Source organism: Sphaerodactylus townsendi, linkage group LG13 (assembly GCF_021028975.2).
Source record: "Sphaerodactylus townsendi isolate TG3544 linkage group LG13, MPM_Stown_v2.3, whole genome shotgun sequence".
Taxonomy (NCBI): Eukaryota; Metazoa; Chordata; class Lepidosauria; order Squamata; family Sphaerodactylidae; genus Sphaerodactylus; species Sphaerodactylus townsendi.
In genome coordinates this window covers 13,087,454-13,106,624 of record NC_059437.1, presented here as the reverse complement: position 1 = coordinate 13,106,624, position 19,171 = coordinate 13,087,454, and the positions used below count along the sequence as shown (strand labels likewise).

At 47.9% G+C, this 19,171-nt stretch overlaps 1 protein-coding gene across 7 annotated transcripts in view; it reads right to left on the bottom strand.

The window, feature by feature from the left end:
• Nucleotides 1-1,358: 1,358 nt before the first annotated feature.
• The window catches only part of TMLHE (trimethyllysine hydroxylase, epsilon), a 36,069-nt gene continuing 18,256 nt past the window's right edge, over nt 1,359-19,171 (bottom strand). For all 7 annotated transcript variants that reach the window (XM_048515037.1, XM_048515042.1, XM_048515038.1 and 4 more), the window contains 6 exons: nt 18,494-18,670; nt 16,867-17,146; nt 12,188-12,307; nt 9,447-9,683; nt 7,397-7,535; nt 1,359-3,892 (listed from right to left, as the gene is read on the bottom strand). In XM_048515037.1, the coding sequence (XP_048370994.1) occupies nt 3,761-3,892; nt 7,397-7,535; nt 9,447-9,683; nt 12,188-12,307; nt 16,867-17,146; nt 18,494-18,670 (1,085 nt within the window). In that variant the 3' untranslated portion in view covers nt 1,359-3,760. The remainder of the gene's footprint in view (nt 3,893-7,396; nt 7,536-9,446; nt 9,684-12,187; nt 12,308-16,866; nt 17,147-18,493; nt 18,671-19,171) is intronic.

Sequence of the window (19,171 nt, the reverse complement as noted above, 5' to 3'; positions counted from 1 at the left end):
TAACGCCTCTCCCTGAACGACTGGCGTGCGCACAGATCCCAAACTGCACGAGAGAGAGGAACAGAAAACAGACCTGAGCCACAAGAAGCTGGATCCCAGACAACAGATTCGACAATAGACAACAGAGTTGCTCCAGCGGAAATCAGACTCCTTTAGAGTTCTCAGGAAGCCCAACACCATAGATACAATCAAGACTTTGAGGGGAAAAGAGAAGGCATGCAAAGGCCCAAGTCTCGATGAGGTGATAAACCTGGGTCTGTGCAGTGCCATTATTGTGCAGAAGAGAGGGTTCACATGACTCATTTTTTTAAAAAAATCCCTTCACGCAGAAAACTAGTAAGTTAGGGGAAAGGGTTGTCGCCCAGAGCTTCTGACTAACATTCCACAGTTTTGGATTTTCAATTGTTTGGATGGAAGAGTATTTCCCTGTATGAGTTCCCCAGCAGCCCACTGAAACTGACGGACTTAAACTGGAGTTTAACCCCCCTTAGGATTGCACTGTAAGAGTTAAAAGTTAATGTTTTGTTGAAGGCTTTCAGGGCTGGAATCGACTGGCTGTTGTGGGTTTCCTGGCCTGTGTGGCCGTGGTCTGCTAGTTTTTGCTCCTAAATTTTCGCCCGCATCTACGGTTGGCATTTTCAGAGGCCCCTTCCGCACACGCAAAATAATGAGTTTTCAAACCACTTTCACAACTGTTTGCAAGTAGATTTTGCCATTCCGCACAGCTTCAAAGAGCACTGAAAGCAGTTTGAAAGTGCATTATTCTGCATGTGCGGAATGAGCCAGAGGTACCGAGAAACACAATAAGGAGTAAATGTATTTAAAATGTGCACATTTAATGCATATGTCTGTGTGTCAGCATGCAGAGTGGGAACAAAAAGCAGATGCAACGGGCATAGAAAAAGTCACAATATCATCTGCTGATTCACAATAAGCAAATAAGTTGCATTAGTCTCTGGAAGTAACTTGGAAGCAAGTATAGTGTAACTTATTCCCTTATTATGGATCTGAAGATAATGTGACTTTTTCAATGTCTGCTTCATCAGCATTTTGTTGCATCAGCATGTTGACACACAGACTTATGCAGCGTGGTGTAGTGGTTAAGAGCAGGTGCACTCTAATCTGGAGAACCAGGGTTGATTCCCCACTCCTCCACCTAAGTGACAGAGGCTTATCTGATGAACCAGATGTGCTTCCGCATTCCGACATTCTTGCTGGGTGACCTTGGGCTAGTCACAGGTCTCTCTCAGCCCCACCTACCTCACAAGGTGTCTGGTGTGGGGACAGGAAGGGAAAGGAGCTTGTAAGCCACCTGTGAGTCTCCTTACAGGAGAGAAAGGTGGGGTATAAATCCAAACTCTTCTTCTTCTGTTTCTCTAAATGTGAATGTTTTTTATGCATTTACTCCTTATTGTGCTTCTGAGTAATCTAGGTATAGTTTGTTTATTTTATGAGTTTACACTATACCTTTTTTTAAACTTGGGTTGATTTTTAGAGGGATGTCATAGCGAGACATATTTCTCTCACTGTGCCGTGAAGATGTCAGCCGTAGATGTGGGCAAAACATTAGAAGCAAAAACTACCAGCCCACAGCCACACAGCCCAGAAAACCCAAAACAGCCAGTTAAAAGTTACTGCAGCAATAAGTTCTAGCTGCAGAATTCACTGGTACACATTCACGAAGAAGTCTAGCTGGTTCTTCTAATTTGGGATAACAGAGGTCCCTTCCGCACATGCAAAATAATGGACTTTCAATCCACTTTCACAATTGTTTGCACGTAGATACTGCTATTCCGCACAGTTAAATCCAGCTGCAAAGTGCATTGAAAGTGGATTGAAAGTGCATTATTCTTTATTTGAAAAAAGAAAAAGAAAAGAAAGTGCATTATTCTGCATGCACAGAAGGGGTCAGAGTAAATCTACCAAGAACCAGAAAATCTTCAAGAGGAGTGTACAGTTGTTAGCTGATGAATAACATGGAGACCTGGTTACCTCTGTTAGCTAACAGTTGTCTTCTTGGAAGTTTTCAAAAGGTTAAGTCTAGCAATAACTGGGTTCATTTGGAAGTGTCCAAACTCTGCAGCTCTGATAGATCTTGGACCTTACAGGGCTGGGCGTGACTTCTCCAGCCACTGGAGGATTCCCACTAGCCTCACAGTCTAAGGAAGGATGTGGGTTCCATGCAGTCAAGGTACTAGGAATTAGCCAATACCTTGCCAGGCTCCATTAATGTCCCAGACACAGATAAATTTTTACTACCTCTTTTGAGACCACAGGTTCTATTGTGTCTCTTCCCGCTGCAGGTGCGTTCTGCAAGAAAACAAGGCATTTCCTTTGAGGGAAGTGAAAAGCCCCTGTGCAGCTGTCGAGTAGCCACGTAGCTCTCCGACGCTGCTGTAAGTGCCCCTACGCTGGCCGAGATATCAATTATGCCGCATTGATGCAGTGGCAGGTTGATGTACATCCACAGCCCCTCCCCCCCGCAACATTCAGGATTGCACTGTAAAAATGCTTTTAAAATCCTTTCAAGGCATTTGACTCCAAACACATCATGGTGCTAAATTCACACGGACACACAGAGCCAGTTTCGAGAGATTGTCTCAGGCCAGCCTTAAAGCACTTTGCATCCAAATTCAGACAGAAAGTTTCAGTGTTATCACTTCTTCACGATGCACGGGTTGTTGCAAATCCAATGTAATTGATGTAGTTTTAAGCGGCTACATCCTTTGGGAAAGGAGACAGAGAAGAGGGTCTCTGGCCGCTTCTTGAAGTATTTTGTTGTTGCAATCCATGACAGATAATTGCTTCCTTGTAAACAGCAGCTGCTGATATCCTGAGCCGACTAGAGTCTTAACTGCCTCCAGAGTCCTTTATCCAGAGACTGATTTTTCTAGGACGCCCCCTAATTCCCTCCCCCCCCCCAAAAAATCATCAGGGGTGCAGCAAGGGTAGCAGGACAGCAGCTTGTAAAGGCAGTCTGGTTGCTCAAGTACTGAGATGTTCACGACCAATGGAAACATTCCATTTAGTTCTCCTGCCGAGCGCCTGGCAGGACTGAGAAAAGCTGGAAAAGCTTAACAGGAGACCATATTTCACTGAACAGATGAACAGGCAAAAGAGTTTCAGACTCAAGTTCGGTGAGGTTTTCCAATCTCAAAGGAAGGGTTTGGTTTCTTCAGGCCTTCGTTGATGACCTCCCGGTCCCTGGCATTGGGCACCCTTTTGACTTACATTGACAAGGAGGCAGATAAGAGCATTTGGGGGGCAATCGGGCATTTTTGCACGTCTCCAAGGACCGCGAAAGGCTCGTTTGACTGCAGTTCGACATTCTTCAAGATTAGAGATTCTCCCCCACTCGCAGGACAACCCGTCTGGACCGTGCTTGGTACACTTTGGGGGGATGGTCCAGAAGTTCTCTTGGATAAGGCTAGTTCTATCACCAGTTTCTGTAGCAAAAGGCTCTAGATGTGCCATTTGGGAGTGCTTTTGGCAGGCTTCGATGTGGCTGGCTATTCCTTCCAGCCCCACCTGAGCTGACAGGTTGTGCTTTTAAAGCCAGCCAGTCAGGGAGCACAGGAGGGTCCGCTCAGTTCCAGGGGAGAATGAAACAAGGCAGTGAGCTGTAGAGAGTGGCTGACAATCAAGTAATACTGTGGGGACATCTCCTCCTTCTGCAGGTTTCTTGAGGTATACAAAATGCTCCCCTGTTCCTGGATCACTGAACGCTCTCGACCCCCTTTATTACAAACCACAGACCACGTTAGGCCTTCAGCCCTAGGAAACGGGCCGTGTTCAGCACGTCATCTCTCGTCAGGTAGCAGCCGCAGAGCTGGCGGTAGCCTGTGAAGGACTCCCGGCCGTGCAGCACCCGCCAGTTATCCACAAACAGGGCCTGCAGGCAGAATGAGAGGGAAAAACAAACTCTTTCTGACATTCATATCTAATCCTAGTTATGCTGACAGCCCCAAACACGGCACCCACTCGGCCTGGTGATGTGATTCCTGGCCAATGCTTACTTAAAAGTCTTGGGGATTAAATCAAAAGGGTTCTCAATGGAACATAAAAAACACAAACAGGTGGCTTTGAATCACTTCCTGCCCAGCAGGCTGACCAGGGAAGTATTACACCACAGTCTGTCAGGTCCCTGCACACCATGGCAGAAGCAGAAGAGGTATTCAGCTGCACACCAAACCAGTAGCTAACCAGCTGAATCCCACCAGCCGATGGGGCCGCACGCCTCTGGGCCGGTGCGGCCTTTGGGGTGCGGCCCGATTGGCGGCCAGCTGGTCCCCCACTAGCCCCCTTGCAGCCGCCACCTTTCCTTGCCTCTCTGCCAACATCGGAAAGGTAAGGTAAGTGGGTGGGTGGGGGGGTGTATGTGCACTGGGGGCGGGGGCAAACCAGTGGTTGATTCATTTGAATCCCATCACTGGCCAGAAGCCTCAGATAGGGAGTCTGCAGAAGAGGAGGCTGTATCTGGGCCATCAGAGGTTCAGCCAACCCAGAGCCTGAGCCTTCAGTAGTGGGCTCAGGGGCTCAGGCAACACTTGAGGAAGCAACCCCTGGGATGGAAACTGCTACCCCAAAGCTACTACCAGATCCCAGCTTCCCCAGTACCCAGTTGTTCAGTCACAGGACAGCCCGCCAGCTCCTGCACACCCAGGGTCGCCAGAACTCTGGGAACAACGATGAAGGCAGCTATGGAGCCACCTACAGGTTCGGAGGTGCAGCAGCAGGTTGGCAGCCTTAGAGCAAGCAAGGAGAAACAGGGAGTCCTTGCAGGAGCCAGGCCAAGGGAGTGCAGCTGGGGGAAGATGGCAATTAGTGGGAAGGCCATTCTGTACATAAGGCTGTAGGAATAGAGCTGCAGTGTGGCAGCAACGTCGTTTTGGGATGAGTGAGCCTTTGATTGTGTTGATCGTTGCCTAGCACTGACCCCCAATAAACAGTGAGAAACGGACTGCTGTCTTGACTTATGCTTGCCGGGGGGGCCGGGACATGACATAGACCTTGATCTGGCCACAAATTGAGACCTTCTTCTGCCTCTGGGCTTGGTAACCTTTCCTTGTGGCTGTGCAGGGAGGGAGTCCTTCCCTTTTCTTTGGAAACCAAATCCAAATGTGTCTCTTCCCCAAAACAGAGAACCACGATGGCCATTTATGGTAGCTATTTTTGACACACACACACCCCAAACTCATTATGGCACCTGTGTGTATAAAGCTGGCTGATAGCAACCTGTGGCAGAGTGTTCAAGGCAAGCGATTGAGCAGAGGTGGTTTGCCACTGCCTTCCTCTGCAGAGTCTTCCTTAGAAGTCTCCCTTCCAAATACCAACCCAGCTTAGCGTCTGAGATCTGACGAGATCGAGATATACGAGACCATTTTCACATCCCAACACTAATGATCATTCCTTCTTAAAATTCCAAAAATGCCCACAGACAGAACAAGGATAGGTGGCTTTTGGGTAATGACACAGGTGACAGATTCCCTGCCCCTCCTGAATTATGGGGCTGAAACAAGAACAAATGACTTTTATAGTCACTCAGTGGTCAGTGCTGCACAAGGCTGTGTGGGTACAGCTGGGTCACCCAGCACAGGGAGCCAATCGGTGAAGCTGCTTTATACCGAGAGAGATCACTGGTCCACCCTATCTGGCACGGTTTACTCTGATTTGTGCTCCAAGGCCTCACTGAGGCAGTAGCCTCTCACACGATGCTGTTCCCAGGATCTTTTTGAAAGTGAAGATGCTAGGAAGCGGCAGAGTGAGCCGTGAGCAGAGGTGGGATCCAGCAGGTTCTCACAGGTTCCCGAGTGTAGGTTACTAATTATTTGTGTGTGCCGAGAGGGGGTTACTAATTGGTGATTTGGCCACGTGATTTTTGCCTTAGTTACGTCCCTCCTCTCAGCAGTAGCACGCAGAACTTGAAGCAGTCTAGCAGGAGGTGCACCGGCGTGCATGGCAGCTTGCGCCTGCGTGCATTCATTTCCCGCCCAAAGACCAGCGCAGCAGCTACGTCCTTGCCACAGTCCCGCCCCCGGAATGCCCAGCCACGCCCCGGTTGTGCCCCGCCCAGCCCCATTGGCGCTACGCCACAGTTTGAATCCCACCACCATGGGAACCTGTTACTAAAATTTTTGGATCCCACCACTGGCCGCGAGCCCTCCGTCAACTAACAGGTCCCTCTCCAAAGGTCTAGTTAAGAATGCTGAGTGGCTCAGCTGTCTCTGCTCAAAAGGATTGGCTATCTGGTTTTTGGTGAAAGGCTAGAGGGGGTGGCTGGAGCAGCAAATAGTAAAAAAAGGGGCCCTGCTTGGTTGTGCATCAGTGGGTTCTTCCTTGCATTTGCTAGTTGCTCTAGAATGGTGTAGTGGTTAAGAGCAGGTGGATTCTAATCAAATCTAACCAAACTGGGTTTGATTTCCCACTCCTCCACCGGAGTGGCAGAGGCTTATCTGGTGTGTTTCCGCACTCCTGCATTCCTGCTGGGTGACCTTGGGCTAGTCACAGTTCTTTGGAACTCTCTCAGCCCCACCTATCTCACCAGGTGTCTGTTGAGGGGAGAGGAAGGCAAGGAAATTGTAAGCCACCTTGAGTCTCCTTACAGGAGAGAAATGTGGGATATAAATCCAAACTCCTCTTCTTTATTGGATGTATACCCCGCCCATTCCCAACCGGAGTCTGGCTCGGGGCAACTTATAGAATGTAAAACATAATAATACAAGAAAACATTTCAATAAACTAGTAATGTATTAAAACATGGGCTGAATCTATTGATTGATAGTATCTTGCAGTCTAAATGCAGCCTCTCTCTGGAGACCTTGCATTCCTCTCTGAGATGCTGTCGTGTTTTCCCTGGCCCTGACTTGCCCGGACCAGCTAGTTCTTTTGTGCTGACCCCTAACATCAAACAATAGCAACGCCAACACGGTGGGGAAAGTGATGCTGAGTCATAGCTAACCTATGGTGGCCCCGCAGGATTTTCAAGGCAAGAGAGGTTGGGAGGTGGTTTGCCATTGCCTGCCTCTGTGTGGGTTGAGAGAGTTCGGAGAGAACTGTGACTGGCCCAAAGTCACCCAGCCGGCTTCACGTGGCGGAGCGGAGATTCGAACCAGGTGCTCCAGATTAGAGCCCGCTGCTCTGAACCACCACACCGTGCTTGCCTCACTGCAAATAGGAGCATTTGAGATTTAAAATTGCTATGATACACTCTCCATCTGAAACTGCCAGTCCCTCCTTTAAGCACCTCACCCTCCAGGATTTTGATCTTTCGGAATCGTTGTTCTCAAAAAGCTGTCAGATGAAAACCAGGAGGAAATCCATTTAACACCGCCCACCCCTTCCTTGTCGCAACAATACCCATCAATGCCACACGTCATCTCACTGACTGGGACACTACCTTGCCAGGTTTCAATTTAACCCAGAGCTCATTCTCTGGCCTTCTCAGTTCGGCGGTGAGAGTACGGTGTGCGGCATACCAGCGATGCACGGTGTCGTAAGGCACGGTGTTTATCACAGCTCGGTCATAGTTGTTGTACCTGTCAGCAAGTTGAAGTAGAGGAAAAAAAGCACAGCTGCTTGTATTAAAGCCCACACCAAGTGCCATAGGTGCCCTCCAAGGGCATTAACGTGGGGAACAGAACTACCCAGGGTCCTTATCGTCATAGAGAGCAGGGCAAACACTGGAGAATGGATCAGCATAAGAATCCATTTTGGTGGCAGGGCTTCTGCAAGGAGGAATTTGGGGTGTCCAACACTGGGCTTCCAGATGTTCATGGACTACGATTCCCATCAGCCCCCGTGCACAGTCTGAGCACTAAATACAAAATACAGTGTGGGTAGTGGTTAAGAGAGGCGGACTCTAATCTGGAGCACTGGGTTTGATTCCCTACTCCTCCCCTTGAGCCGTGGACTCTTATCTGGTTTGTTCCCCTGCTCCTCCACATGAAGCCTGCTGGGTAACCTTGGGCTAGTCACAGTTCCGTCAGAACTGTCTCAGCCTCACCTACCTCTCAAGGTGTCTGTTGTGGGGAAGAGAAGGGAAGCAGTTTGTAAGCCACTCTGAGACTCCTTACAGAAAAGAAAAACAGGATATAGATCTGAACTCTTCTAACATCCTTGTTTTTGCTAGCAAAGAGAAATAGCGACTCCTGGTGGAGAGTCAACTCTTTGCTGCCCCAATACTTCTTGGGAAGGATTAAGCTAGTTAAAACTTAACGCAGACTTCCTAATTGCTCATGGGATGTCAGGCTTTCGTTACACACTAACTCTGCTTGCTGAGAGATCAGCAGGAGATCAATTGAAATACGTATGTGGAAAAAGAAGGGGGCAGTGTCAGTGTCATGCCCTGTCTTGCGCAAAAGGCTACATAGCAGTGTATAAATAATTTTTGTCTGGGGCTTTGTAGATACTACTTCTTGTAGAATCATAGAGTTGGAAGAGATCCCAGGGGACATCAAGTCCAACCCCCTGGCATGCAGGAAGCACTCCTGTCAGATGGCCATCCAGCCTCTCTTTAAAACCTCCACCACACTCTGAGGTAGTGCATTCCACTGTCAAACAGCCCTTACAGTCAGGAAGTTCCTCCTGATGTTTAGGTGGAATCTCTTTTCCTTCACCTTGAACTCATTACTCCTGGTCCTAGTCTCTGGCTCACCAACATGACATCCCTTCAAATATCTAAACATGGCTATCATGTCACCTCTTAACCTTCTCTTCACCAAACTAAACATCCCCAGCTCCCTAAGTATCTCCTCGTAGGGCGTGGATTCCAGACCTTTCCCCATTTTAGATTCTTCTTCTTCTTCTAGGAATGATGTACTATGAACAAAATGCACGAGAAGGAGCGAGATGTGACAGTCCCCCCTATTGATTAAAGCTTGAACACATTTTCCTTGTTCTTGGAAATGAGGTCAAATATTTTCCTACATGTTGGGTTGGATCCAGAGAAAGGATCCTTGATCTTCTCAGCTCTCTCCTCTCCCTGGCAGACATTTTTGATCCTGGGTAAGTTAATACCTGTGATTGCTGGACTTGTACAGAATAGACAGCAGCAGCATCAGACATTGGGCAATCAGAAATTGGGCAAATTGGCATCCTTCTGCCCTTCCATCAGGACAGTTCTGCCCATGCAAGAGGCAGAGGGAGCAGTTTTGCCCCTCCCCTCTCCTGGCTGCAGTCTCTTGTCCTGTGGCTCTAATTCCACAGAGTTTCCCAACTCCCAGGAACACATCTTCCCTGGGTTGGAAACAGCTGCTGGAGAGCTAAGGGAAAGGTGGGCTGGAAAGATCTGCAGCCGTCAGTGATTTATGCTGATGGATTTCGAGATCAAATGTGATAGGACTGCAGGGACCAGGGACAACAGCTAAGGGAGCCAGACCTGGAGAACCAGTTGGCCGTTCCTGCTTCAGCACAACCCCAACAGCTTGGAATGATGGCAGCTGCTTCACCTGATCAGGTACAGCTCGTTGTTCCAAGGATAAACATTCAAGACGGGCCCAACCCCGATCATGTGGTTATGGCAACCCCCGATGTTCTCGATGTACTCGTGTTTCAGCGGCACCCTGGTGAGGAGCTGGAAGTCGTCAGGGGCTTGCTGCAGCACTTGCTCTGCCGCGTAGAAGCCATCCACCAGCAGCGTCCGACCACCTGTCCCTTCATGCCGGAGACAGTGGAACACCTGGATGCTGCGGAGAGGCAAGGAGGAAACTGGTTGGTTAACTGTTAGGAACTCAGAAGAGACTGAAACTGTGAAGGGAAGTGAAAGATGAGAAAATGATTCTAACATTCTATGCTTCTGCAATAGGAACCCTGATTGGTTAGATGGTCTGTTGGTCTAACCCAGTGGTGGCGAACCTTTGGCACTCCAGATGTTATGGACCATGGACCAATTGGCCATGCTGGCAGGGGCTGATGGGAATTGTAGTCCATAACATCTGGAGTGCCAAAGGTTCGCTACCATAGGTCTAACCTGTCAGTGATAACAGAATAAGTCACTAAAGTTCTGTCTCAATCTGGCTTTCAGAAAAACATCAGGAACCACCCTGCCCTGCCCTCATTAACAGTGACAGAGGCAGAATTTTTTTAACCATATTATATAAGGTTAAAAACTGGGCATCAGTACACTACAGAGGTCTGCAGTACAGCAAAAAGAACCTGCAGTTCAGTAACCTATGTTAATTCCAAGCCTGCTGGGATATCATTATAAAACTATTTCCGAGTCTTAAAAACATTGATTTTGGAGAAGATCATGGAACAGTGCTCATGAGGCAGAGAATTCAAAATCACAAGTCTCTCTAGGGGAGAAAAAATCCAAGGTGGAAGGCCAAGAATAGCTGTATCATGTTCAAGGACTATCGTATATACTTGCATATAAGCCGACTTTTTCAGCACAGTTTTCGTGCCAAAAAAGCCCTCCTTGGCAAATACGCGAGACACCCACCCACCCCTGCTGCTGCCGCCACCGCCGCCCATCATTCCCCTCACTCACCCACTTGTCTTTTCCTTTCCCCTGCCAGCTCTGAAGGCTTGGCTCCAGGGAAACTGCCGCTCGGGCAGGGTGTCTCTATCATTCTCTTAAAAGGGCAATGCTCCAAAGGTTGCAGTCGTCTGCTTTTTGGGTTTCCTTGCTTGCAAGCAAGGAAATGCCAGAGCAGCGAAGGGGATCCAAGGGGAGCCAAGGCTGTTGTGGGGATCCAGGAGGCGGCAGGGGGTGGGAGCGATCCGGTGGGGAGCGGGCGCCCCGGCTCTTCCCTGCCCCCACCTGCTTTGGAGTTACCACCCTAGGCTTATACACGAATCAACACGTTTTCCCAGTTTTTGGTGGTAAAATTAGGTGCCACGGCTTATACACGGGTCGGCTTATACATGAGTATATAGGGTATGTGTTTTAGTGTACTTCAGTTAAAAGTTATTTTAAAAGCTTGTGACATACAAAATCCTAAAGACAACAGAAAACGCTTGATTGATGCTTCGTTGGTCGCATAGTTGATTTGTGGATTTTTTGGCAGGTATGAACAAATAATTGCTTTTTGGGTCTGCAGTTGACACTGTGTTTTTGTATAGTTTACATTCTGCTAGCTGCCTTCTGGATTGTTTGTTTGTTTGAAATATATAAGCAAAAGGACAGGATTTAAGTAATTGCAATAAATAAAATAAAGGCCCATTTGACCATAATGTTTGATTGAAATTTCAGAAGCCAATGAAACTGTAATGTCCCGAATAAGGTATTTTTCACTTCAGCCACAAGTTATACGCCTTTTACAAAGAGGTCTGCTGAAATCCTTCTTTTTCACTTCAGGGCTTCTGTATTACCTCACATGCAAATTTTTGGAGACAGAATCAACTCACAAGTCAACTAAAATGTATGTTGTTAAGTTATCTATGACAAGCAACAGCTATAACAACAATATAGCACAGTGATGGTGAACCTTTTCGAGACCGAGTGCCCAAATTGCAACCCAAAACCCACTTATTTATCGCAAAGTCCCAACACAGCAATTTAACCTGAATACTGAGGTTTTAGTTTAGAAAAAACGGTTGGCTCCAAGGCGCACGATACTCGGGAGTAAGCTTGGTGGTAGTCGGTGGCTTTACTTTGAAGCAACTGTGCAACTCTTCCAACGGGTGAATCACAACCCTAGGAGGGTTTACTCAAGCAAGCCCCATTGACAGCAACCGAGCTTACTCCCAGATAAAAGATCGTGCTTTAGTTCTTTGTGTGAAAATCAGTGGGGTTTAACAGCGCTTAACAGGGATACCTACACTGCTTTCCCAAAACTAGGTCTTAGGTTTAATGCTAATAATCAAGCCCAACAGCCCAGGCCAGCTTGTGTGTGTGGAGGGGTGCGACTTCCCGCCACATGACAAACTCTGTTTGCGCGTGCCCACAGAGAGGGCTCTGAGTGCCAGCTCTGGCACCCGTGCCATAGGTTCGCCACCACTGATATAGCACTTCATTTCTACTTTGCTTACCTGACCTTTTGAAAAATGTAAAAAAAACCACTCTTAAGTTTTAGGGTATTTCGACACGGCATCATCATACATTCCTGTGATATTGTTTGCAAGCTGCTTCAAGCATGTTTTGTTTTGGAAAACATGACAAACATGTGATTTAAATACCATGTTCACCATTTGCGGCTAACTTTTCACAATACGCTCCGACCAGAGCAGACGCGATCAGCACACGCACCCGCAGGGCTCCTGGAAGTAGGTGGTGTCCGTGTGGCGGTCCAAAGCCAGCTTAGTGTAGGCCGTGTCTCCCCGGGAGAAGTCGGAGGTGAAATACCACATCCTGCCATAGATCGTCTCCCTAGAAAAGGAGTCAGAAAGCAGCAGTTATATGGCTGGATTTGAATCCAGCAGCACCTTAGGGACCAACAAGATTGTGGGGGGGGGGGGTTTGGGGGGGGGGAGGAATGAACTTTACAGAGTCAAAGCCCCCTTTGCCAGCAGCATCTGTGGCACCCAGCACAACCCCTCCCGCTGTTATTGGGTAAACCAGGGGTGTCCAACTCTGGTGCCTCAGATATTCATGGACTACAATTCCCATCAATTCCCTCCTCCCGCCATTGGCCATGTCAGCAGGGGCTGATGGGAATTGTAGTCCATGAACATCTGAAGCACAAGAGTTGGACATTCCTGGGGTAAATAAAGGGCTCTCTGGGTAGATTCAGAGCAACATCTGAGGGGCCAGGCCACTAAGTATACCTGTGATGACCATCAGTGTGAGTGTTCAAACGGCAAGTACCTTGGAAGTACCTGCATAGTCTAGCCTTCTGTGTGTTTACTCAGAAGCAGAGCTGCAAAATATACAGAGCTAATCCTAGCAGTGTTACTAAGGCCAGATCCAGACAGAAATCCAGTGCTAAGAGACAACATCAAGGAAGAGACTGGGCTTCTATGTCCTGTTTGCTCCCCCCGCCCCGCCCCAGGCAATTTTTGGTAACTGTATGGAACAGGATGCTGGACTAGATGGACCACTGGCCCAATTTAGAAGGGCTCTCCTTATGCTCATTGTGAGCTGATTAGCTGGTTAGGCTAACTGGTGAAAAAAGAAATCTGCTACTTTGATTACTCAGAGAAGGTGTCAAGTCAATTAGAAGTTGTTAAGGAGGTTAAGAGCTCATGTATCTAATCTGGAGGAACCAGGTTTGATTCCCAGCTCTGCCGTCTGGGCTGTGGAGGCTTATCTGGGGAATTCAGATTAGCCTGTACTCTCCCACACATGCCAGCTGGGTGACCTTGGGCTAGTCACAGCTCTTCTGAGCTCTCTCAGCCCCACCTACCTCACAGGGTGTTTGTTGTGAGGGGGGAAGGTCAAGGAGATTGTCAGCCCCTTTGAGTCTCCTGCAGGAGAGAAAGGGGGGATATAAATCCAAACTCTTCTTCTTCTTAATCATTGGATGAAATTTATAGAAATTAAAAAGTGTGCCCGCCATGTTCTCCAGGGGGATTCCATTTCTTCTCTTGCATGGGAAGAAATGCCTCTTCTAGGATGGAGGCTGCTCCAACCTGAGTGTGGATTGGCTAAAGCCAAGCAAAAGTGATTCTCCCCCACAGTAGTATCATTTTATTCCTGTGCAGATTTAATTAACTATGTTTAATTCCATAGAATTGTTTTTAATTGGGTGACAGTCCAACTGAGGTTGCCAACTCAAAGGGGCTTACAAATTCCTTCCTCTCCCCACAACAGACATCTTGGGAGGCAAATGGGGTTGAGCGAGTTCTAGCCCAAGATCATGCAGCAGGCTTCATGTGTAGGAGCAGGGAAACAAATCCAGTTCACCAGATTAGAGTCTGCTGCTCATGTGGAGGAGTGGGGAATCAAACCTGGTTCTCCACATTAGAGTCCACCTGCTTTTATCCACTATACCATACTGGCTTTCTCAACAGGTCTGCTTTTTGACAATAACTTCAAGCCTCCCAGTCACAGCTTGGCCCCGCTCTTCTGGTGTTAAAAACACTGAGTTTCATCCTGTAATTTGATGGCAATCTTGCAAGAGTAAAAATATTTTACTGAAATAATGGGATGGGTTGGACAGAAGCCAAAGAGAAAAACAGAGCTGGGGGCAAAGGGGAAATAAACCAGGCCTTAACAAACCAAGTGTGGGAAGGAGTGACAGGAAAGATTATCCAGCCCCAAGTTCTAAGGCTTCGAAGTTCCCAGGCCAGAGAGGCTTCCCAGAATCTATGTGTGCCCTTCTGTCTCCGGGCTGGGGATAGAGTGGGAGGGAGAGGGCAAGAAACTGGTGCCAAGCCCTTTCTTCCTAATCCTCAAGGGTAAGCCAAGGTCAGCCCAGCAATTTCATTTTAACTCATAAGGAAAATGTTGCTTTGCACTGTCCCGATGGAGCCCAGAGTGTTGTTTTGAACTTCCGGTCCCTCAGGACCAAGACTGCCCTCCTGATCTTTCAGTCAAAACAGGAAATCTTAAAGCCAGTTGAACATTAAAACATTCCCAGCCTGATTGAAAACACTTAAGAACATAAGAACATAAGAAAGAGCCTGCTGGATCAGACCAGAGTCCATCTAGTCCAGCACTCTGCTACTTGCAGTGGCCCACCAGGTGCCTTTGGGAGCTCACATGCAGGATGTGAAAGCAATGACCTTCTGCTGCTGCTGCTCCTGCATAAATCTGTCCAATCCCTTTTTAAAGCTACCCAGGTTAGTGGCCATAACCACCTCCTGTGGCAGCATATTCCAAACACCAATCACACGTTGCGAGAAGAAGTGTTTCCTTTTATTAGTCCTAATTCTTCCCCCCAGCATTTTCAATGAATGCCCCCTGGTTCTAGTATTGTGAGAAAGAGAGAAAAATTTCTCTCTGTCTACATTTTCTACCCCATGCATAATTTTATAGACTTCAATCATATCCCCCCTCAGACGTCTCCTCTCCAAACTAAAGAGTCCCAAACGCTGCAGCCTCTCCAATCCTTCAATCATCCTCGTTGCCCGTCTCTGCACTTTTTCTATCTCTTCGATATCCTTTCTGAGATGTGGCGACCAGAACTGAACACAGTACTCCAAGTGCGGTCGCACCACTGCTTTATATAAGGGCATGACAATCTTTGCAGTTTTATTATCAACTCCTTTCCTAATTATCCCCAGCATAGAGTTTGCCTTTTTCACAGCTGCCATGCATTGAGTTGACATTCCCATGGAACTATCAACACTCACTCCTGGTTGTTCGCGCTGCTCTGGCTGCTTTCAGGAAAGACCCTTCAGATGTTTCATGTTTTAAAAAATATCTTTTCCCAAGTTTGTGCAATGGCAACCTACCTTCACTATCTAATTATTATTATTTCTTAAATTTCTAGACCGCCCTTCCCATTTTGGGGTGCCCAACCTGAGCCTGTGGACACATTTAGAATTCTGATACGGCATGGTGGGCGCAGCAGCTAAATGCTTGCTACAAAATGGCTGCCCAAGGAGGCAGAACCTGTCACAAAATGGCTGCCACAGCTTAACTTTAGTAACACAGTACAGGTTCTTGTGTTGTGGTGGTAGCTGCGGCCAAGACAACGTTTTAAAAAGTCTTCACAGCCAATCAGATTTCCAGTAGTCAACCAGAAGTCTTATTTGGCAAACGCCCTATCGACTTTCTAAAAACTCTTGGGAGGTGGTACAAAAAGTTTGTAGTAATGTTTTAGCCCCATGCAGCGTTTTGTAGTGGTTAGAGCTGCTGGACCAGAATCTGGGAGACACAGGGTTGAATCCCAGTTCAAAGTCTACTGGGGGACCATTGGTCCAGTCTCTTTCTCTCTGTCTAATCTACTTCAGAGGGTCGGGGGCGTATCTACCCAAAATGGCGCCTGAGGCAATCCTGGGCACTCTATGCCCTCTCCCACACAGCTGCACCCCACCCCACGCCCACTGAGCGGGTCACAGTTGAGGGCCAGCAAGCCCGCAATCTCCATATGGACACTGCAGATGGGGCTCACCCTGCTTGCTCCACCCCTCTCTTCACAGAAGTTGGGTGTGGAGCCAGCCCGACACCAGGCCTCCGTATTTGGGGCGGGGGGAGAGCAAGCAGGGCTAGCCCTGTTCACAATCTCCAAGTGGAGAGTGCAAACGGCGCAGACTGGCTCAACCTGCCCCCTCTCCTCATGGAGGTTGGAGTAGTGGGAGTTGTTCAAGCCTGGCTGGGATCCAAGCCTGGCCTCAACCATGCTATGATTGAAGTTGGCTGCTCTGGACTATAGCTTTGTACTATTGGCCCTGCTCCCCAAGCTCCGTCTTTGGTCAGGTGGAGCTTGAGGGATGGGACCAACAGTATAAAGCTAGGGGGACTGAGAGCTGGCAGCTTCATTCTGAGCTCTGCTCACCAGCCTCCAATTGCACTCCGAAATGTTGAGTTCCCACCTGGGGAGTGGCCACAAAATCCACCCCCCAGAAATGGCGCCTGGTGCTCGATACCCCTCCTGTCCCTCTCTAGATACACCAGCACACAGGATTGCTGATGAGTGGATAAACTATAGGAGATGAGAGTAATATTATGAGCTGCTTTGAGTTCCCAACAAGGGAGGTAAGTGGAGTACAAATGGCTGTTGTGGGTGTTCCAGCCTGTGTGACTGTGGGGTGGTAGTTTTTGCTCCTAATGTTTCACCTGTATCTGTGGCTAGCATCTTCAAAGTCCCATATCATAGAATGTATAACACATGCCACTGAAGATGCCAGTCACAGATGTGAGCAAAATGTTAGGAGCAAAAACTACCAGACCATGGCCACACAGGACAGAAAACCCACAACAGTTGATTCTGGTGGTGAAAGCCTTTGATAATATGGTGTAGAAATGCTTTCACAAAATGAATATTTTAGTCTTTTTCAAATAAAGATAAAGCATGCCCAACCAAGACAGCAGGTGGGTACCTGATCAAGCTGATCCGCTCCGCTAAGATCTCTGTGTCTTCTTTGGTTGGGGGCACATTTTCCACAAAGGCAATGCCATAGAGGAGAAAGTTCTGCAAAAATTCCTTCAGGCCCTCGTTGGTTTCCAAGAAACTCTGGCAGTCCACAGAGGGCACCTCAGCATCCTGGTAGATCTGTGCATTCCAGAGGATGCGGGGCTGCATGACCTGCTGCTTCTGCCCCTCGTAGCTGTTCCTCAGCAGCCATTCCAGTCCATACCTGGTCACGTGGCCATCTGGCCCTTTGACAAAACAAAGACAGATAGAAAAGGGTTAGTCAGAATGTGCATGGATATTATTGGTCAACCTAAAGGCAGGGCTCAGGCATCTTGGGTTTCCATTCTTGCAGCCCAATCTAAAAGCAGATCTACTGCCAAGTAAACTCTGCAGTTTCTCCTGAACTTCTGCAAGTGCTAGCACTGGGGTAACTAGGGGGGTAGAGCCCTGGGCACCATTCCCTATAGTAACTTGGGGGGCGCATTGCAGGGCTGTGCCCACAACTGGACCACAGCCCTGAACTCCCCATGGAGTTCAGTTTATTCCGGTTTAAAAGCCCAAAAGCCACAGCTTAACCCAATAGGCTAAGTACTCAAACCATTATATTAATGACTCACCACTTAAGTTTTACGTCTCTCTCTGGAAAGGCAAGACTCTTATTTGTCCAGGAAGATTAAGCTGTCTTTGCCCTCAGCCAACATTCAGCGTTCAGTGTGCTAGACTACATATCTGGCTACACTGTTCCACCCAGTACGTCTGAGCCTGCTTTGGGATGCAGTTGTTGTGTGACATCCGCTTTCTCACCTTGCTTCCTTAAAGCCCAGTGAAGACACTGGACTCTATTTCACAAACCCAAAGCCACTTCAGGATCTGGTCCAGCACTACCCCTAAGAATTCCCTTAGTTCCTCTGCTATTCCTAACCTATCCTCTCAACACTGCTTATATCCTAGGACGATGTGTTCTGCTGCTTTGATTATTGTGTGCTTGTGTAACCCTACTATTCCTAAATAAATCTGCTAAACTTTAGTTTGCTCTCCTGCGGATTTCTTGCAAAAACTGATCTAGGTATAAATAGGCAACAAAGTTCTTGAGCTTGCTCAACCTTTTGCTAAGCCAAGATTTTGTTCTTGTTGATTCCCCACTCTAAAAGGGTCAGACTCCCACCATTTTGGGTAACACGGGTAGCGCATTACAGCATGCAAACATATATGACTGTATTAATTTAGGTACTGTCAGCATATAAAGATAGGATGCAAACGGACCTGGCCTTTTATTTTGCTTGCAGTAAGTGCAAAAATAAAAGGTCATTCAGAAAAGGAAAGTACTGATCAACTAGCAAGCTGAGTCTCAGATCAGAGATAGTTAAGAGTCATGGCATGTGATTCTTACCTCATCTACAACATTTGAGTATCAGTCTACATATTTCCTCTATAAGGACAAAGGCACAAAACTTCAATTTTCCCCATTAAATAGTCTGATCCAAAGATTCCATATTGCTTTTTAAAAAGGTGTCCAATTTTTGCAAGGGCACATCCCCTCACCACCCCACCACCCCAGCATCTGGGATCAAAGGACAGTCCATCAAACTCACAGGTGAGAAAGAGTGTGGTGTCATCCACCCGGACTGTCTTAGGTCTAATACACAAATCCACACTGGCTGTGTCCAGGCTGCGTTGGTTGGTCTTGGTGTTGTAGCAGGATGCGGAGCGGCAATGGTCACGCAGCCAGACGTAGTCAAAGCGCATGAGGGTGTCCCCGGACTTCAGTTCTAGGAAGACAACATACCAGGTGGTCAAACACCAAACAGGATGGTGGTTGCAAACTAGAAGGCTTGGGTGCATCACTGTGAGTGCTCCTTTGGCACCTAACCAGTGAGTGGAAACCAGGTCATCAAGTCACAACCAACTTAAGACAACCTGGCATGGTTGTCAAGATTAGATATGACAAAAGTGGTTTGCCGTTGCCTGCCTCTGTGTAGCAATCTTGGACTTCTGGGTGGCCTCCTCTTCATATGCCGACCATGGTTGACCCTGCTTAGTTTCCAAAATCTGACATGATAGCCTGGGCCACTCAGTTCAGGGTAGGTCCTGGTGGTGGAAAGTATCATCAGTCACAGCTGACTTATGGTGACCCCTAGAGTTTTCAAGACAAGAGATGTTCAGAGGTGGTTTGTCACTGCCTGCCTCTGCAGCAACCCTAAACTTCTGGGGTAGTCTCCCATCCAAATACAAACGAGTGTGGGAGATAGGATACTGGAAAGCTAACGTGG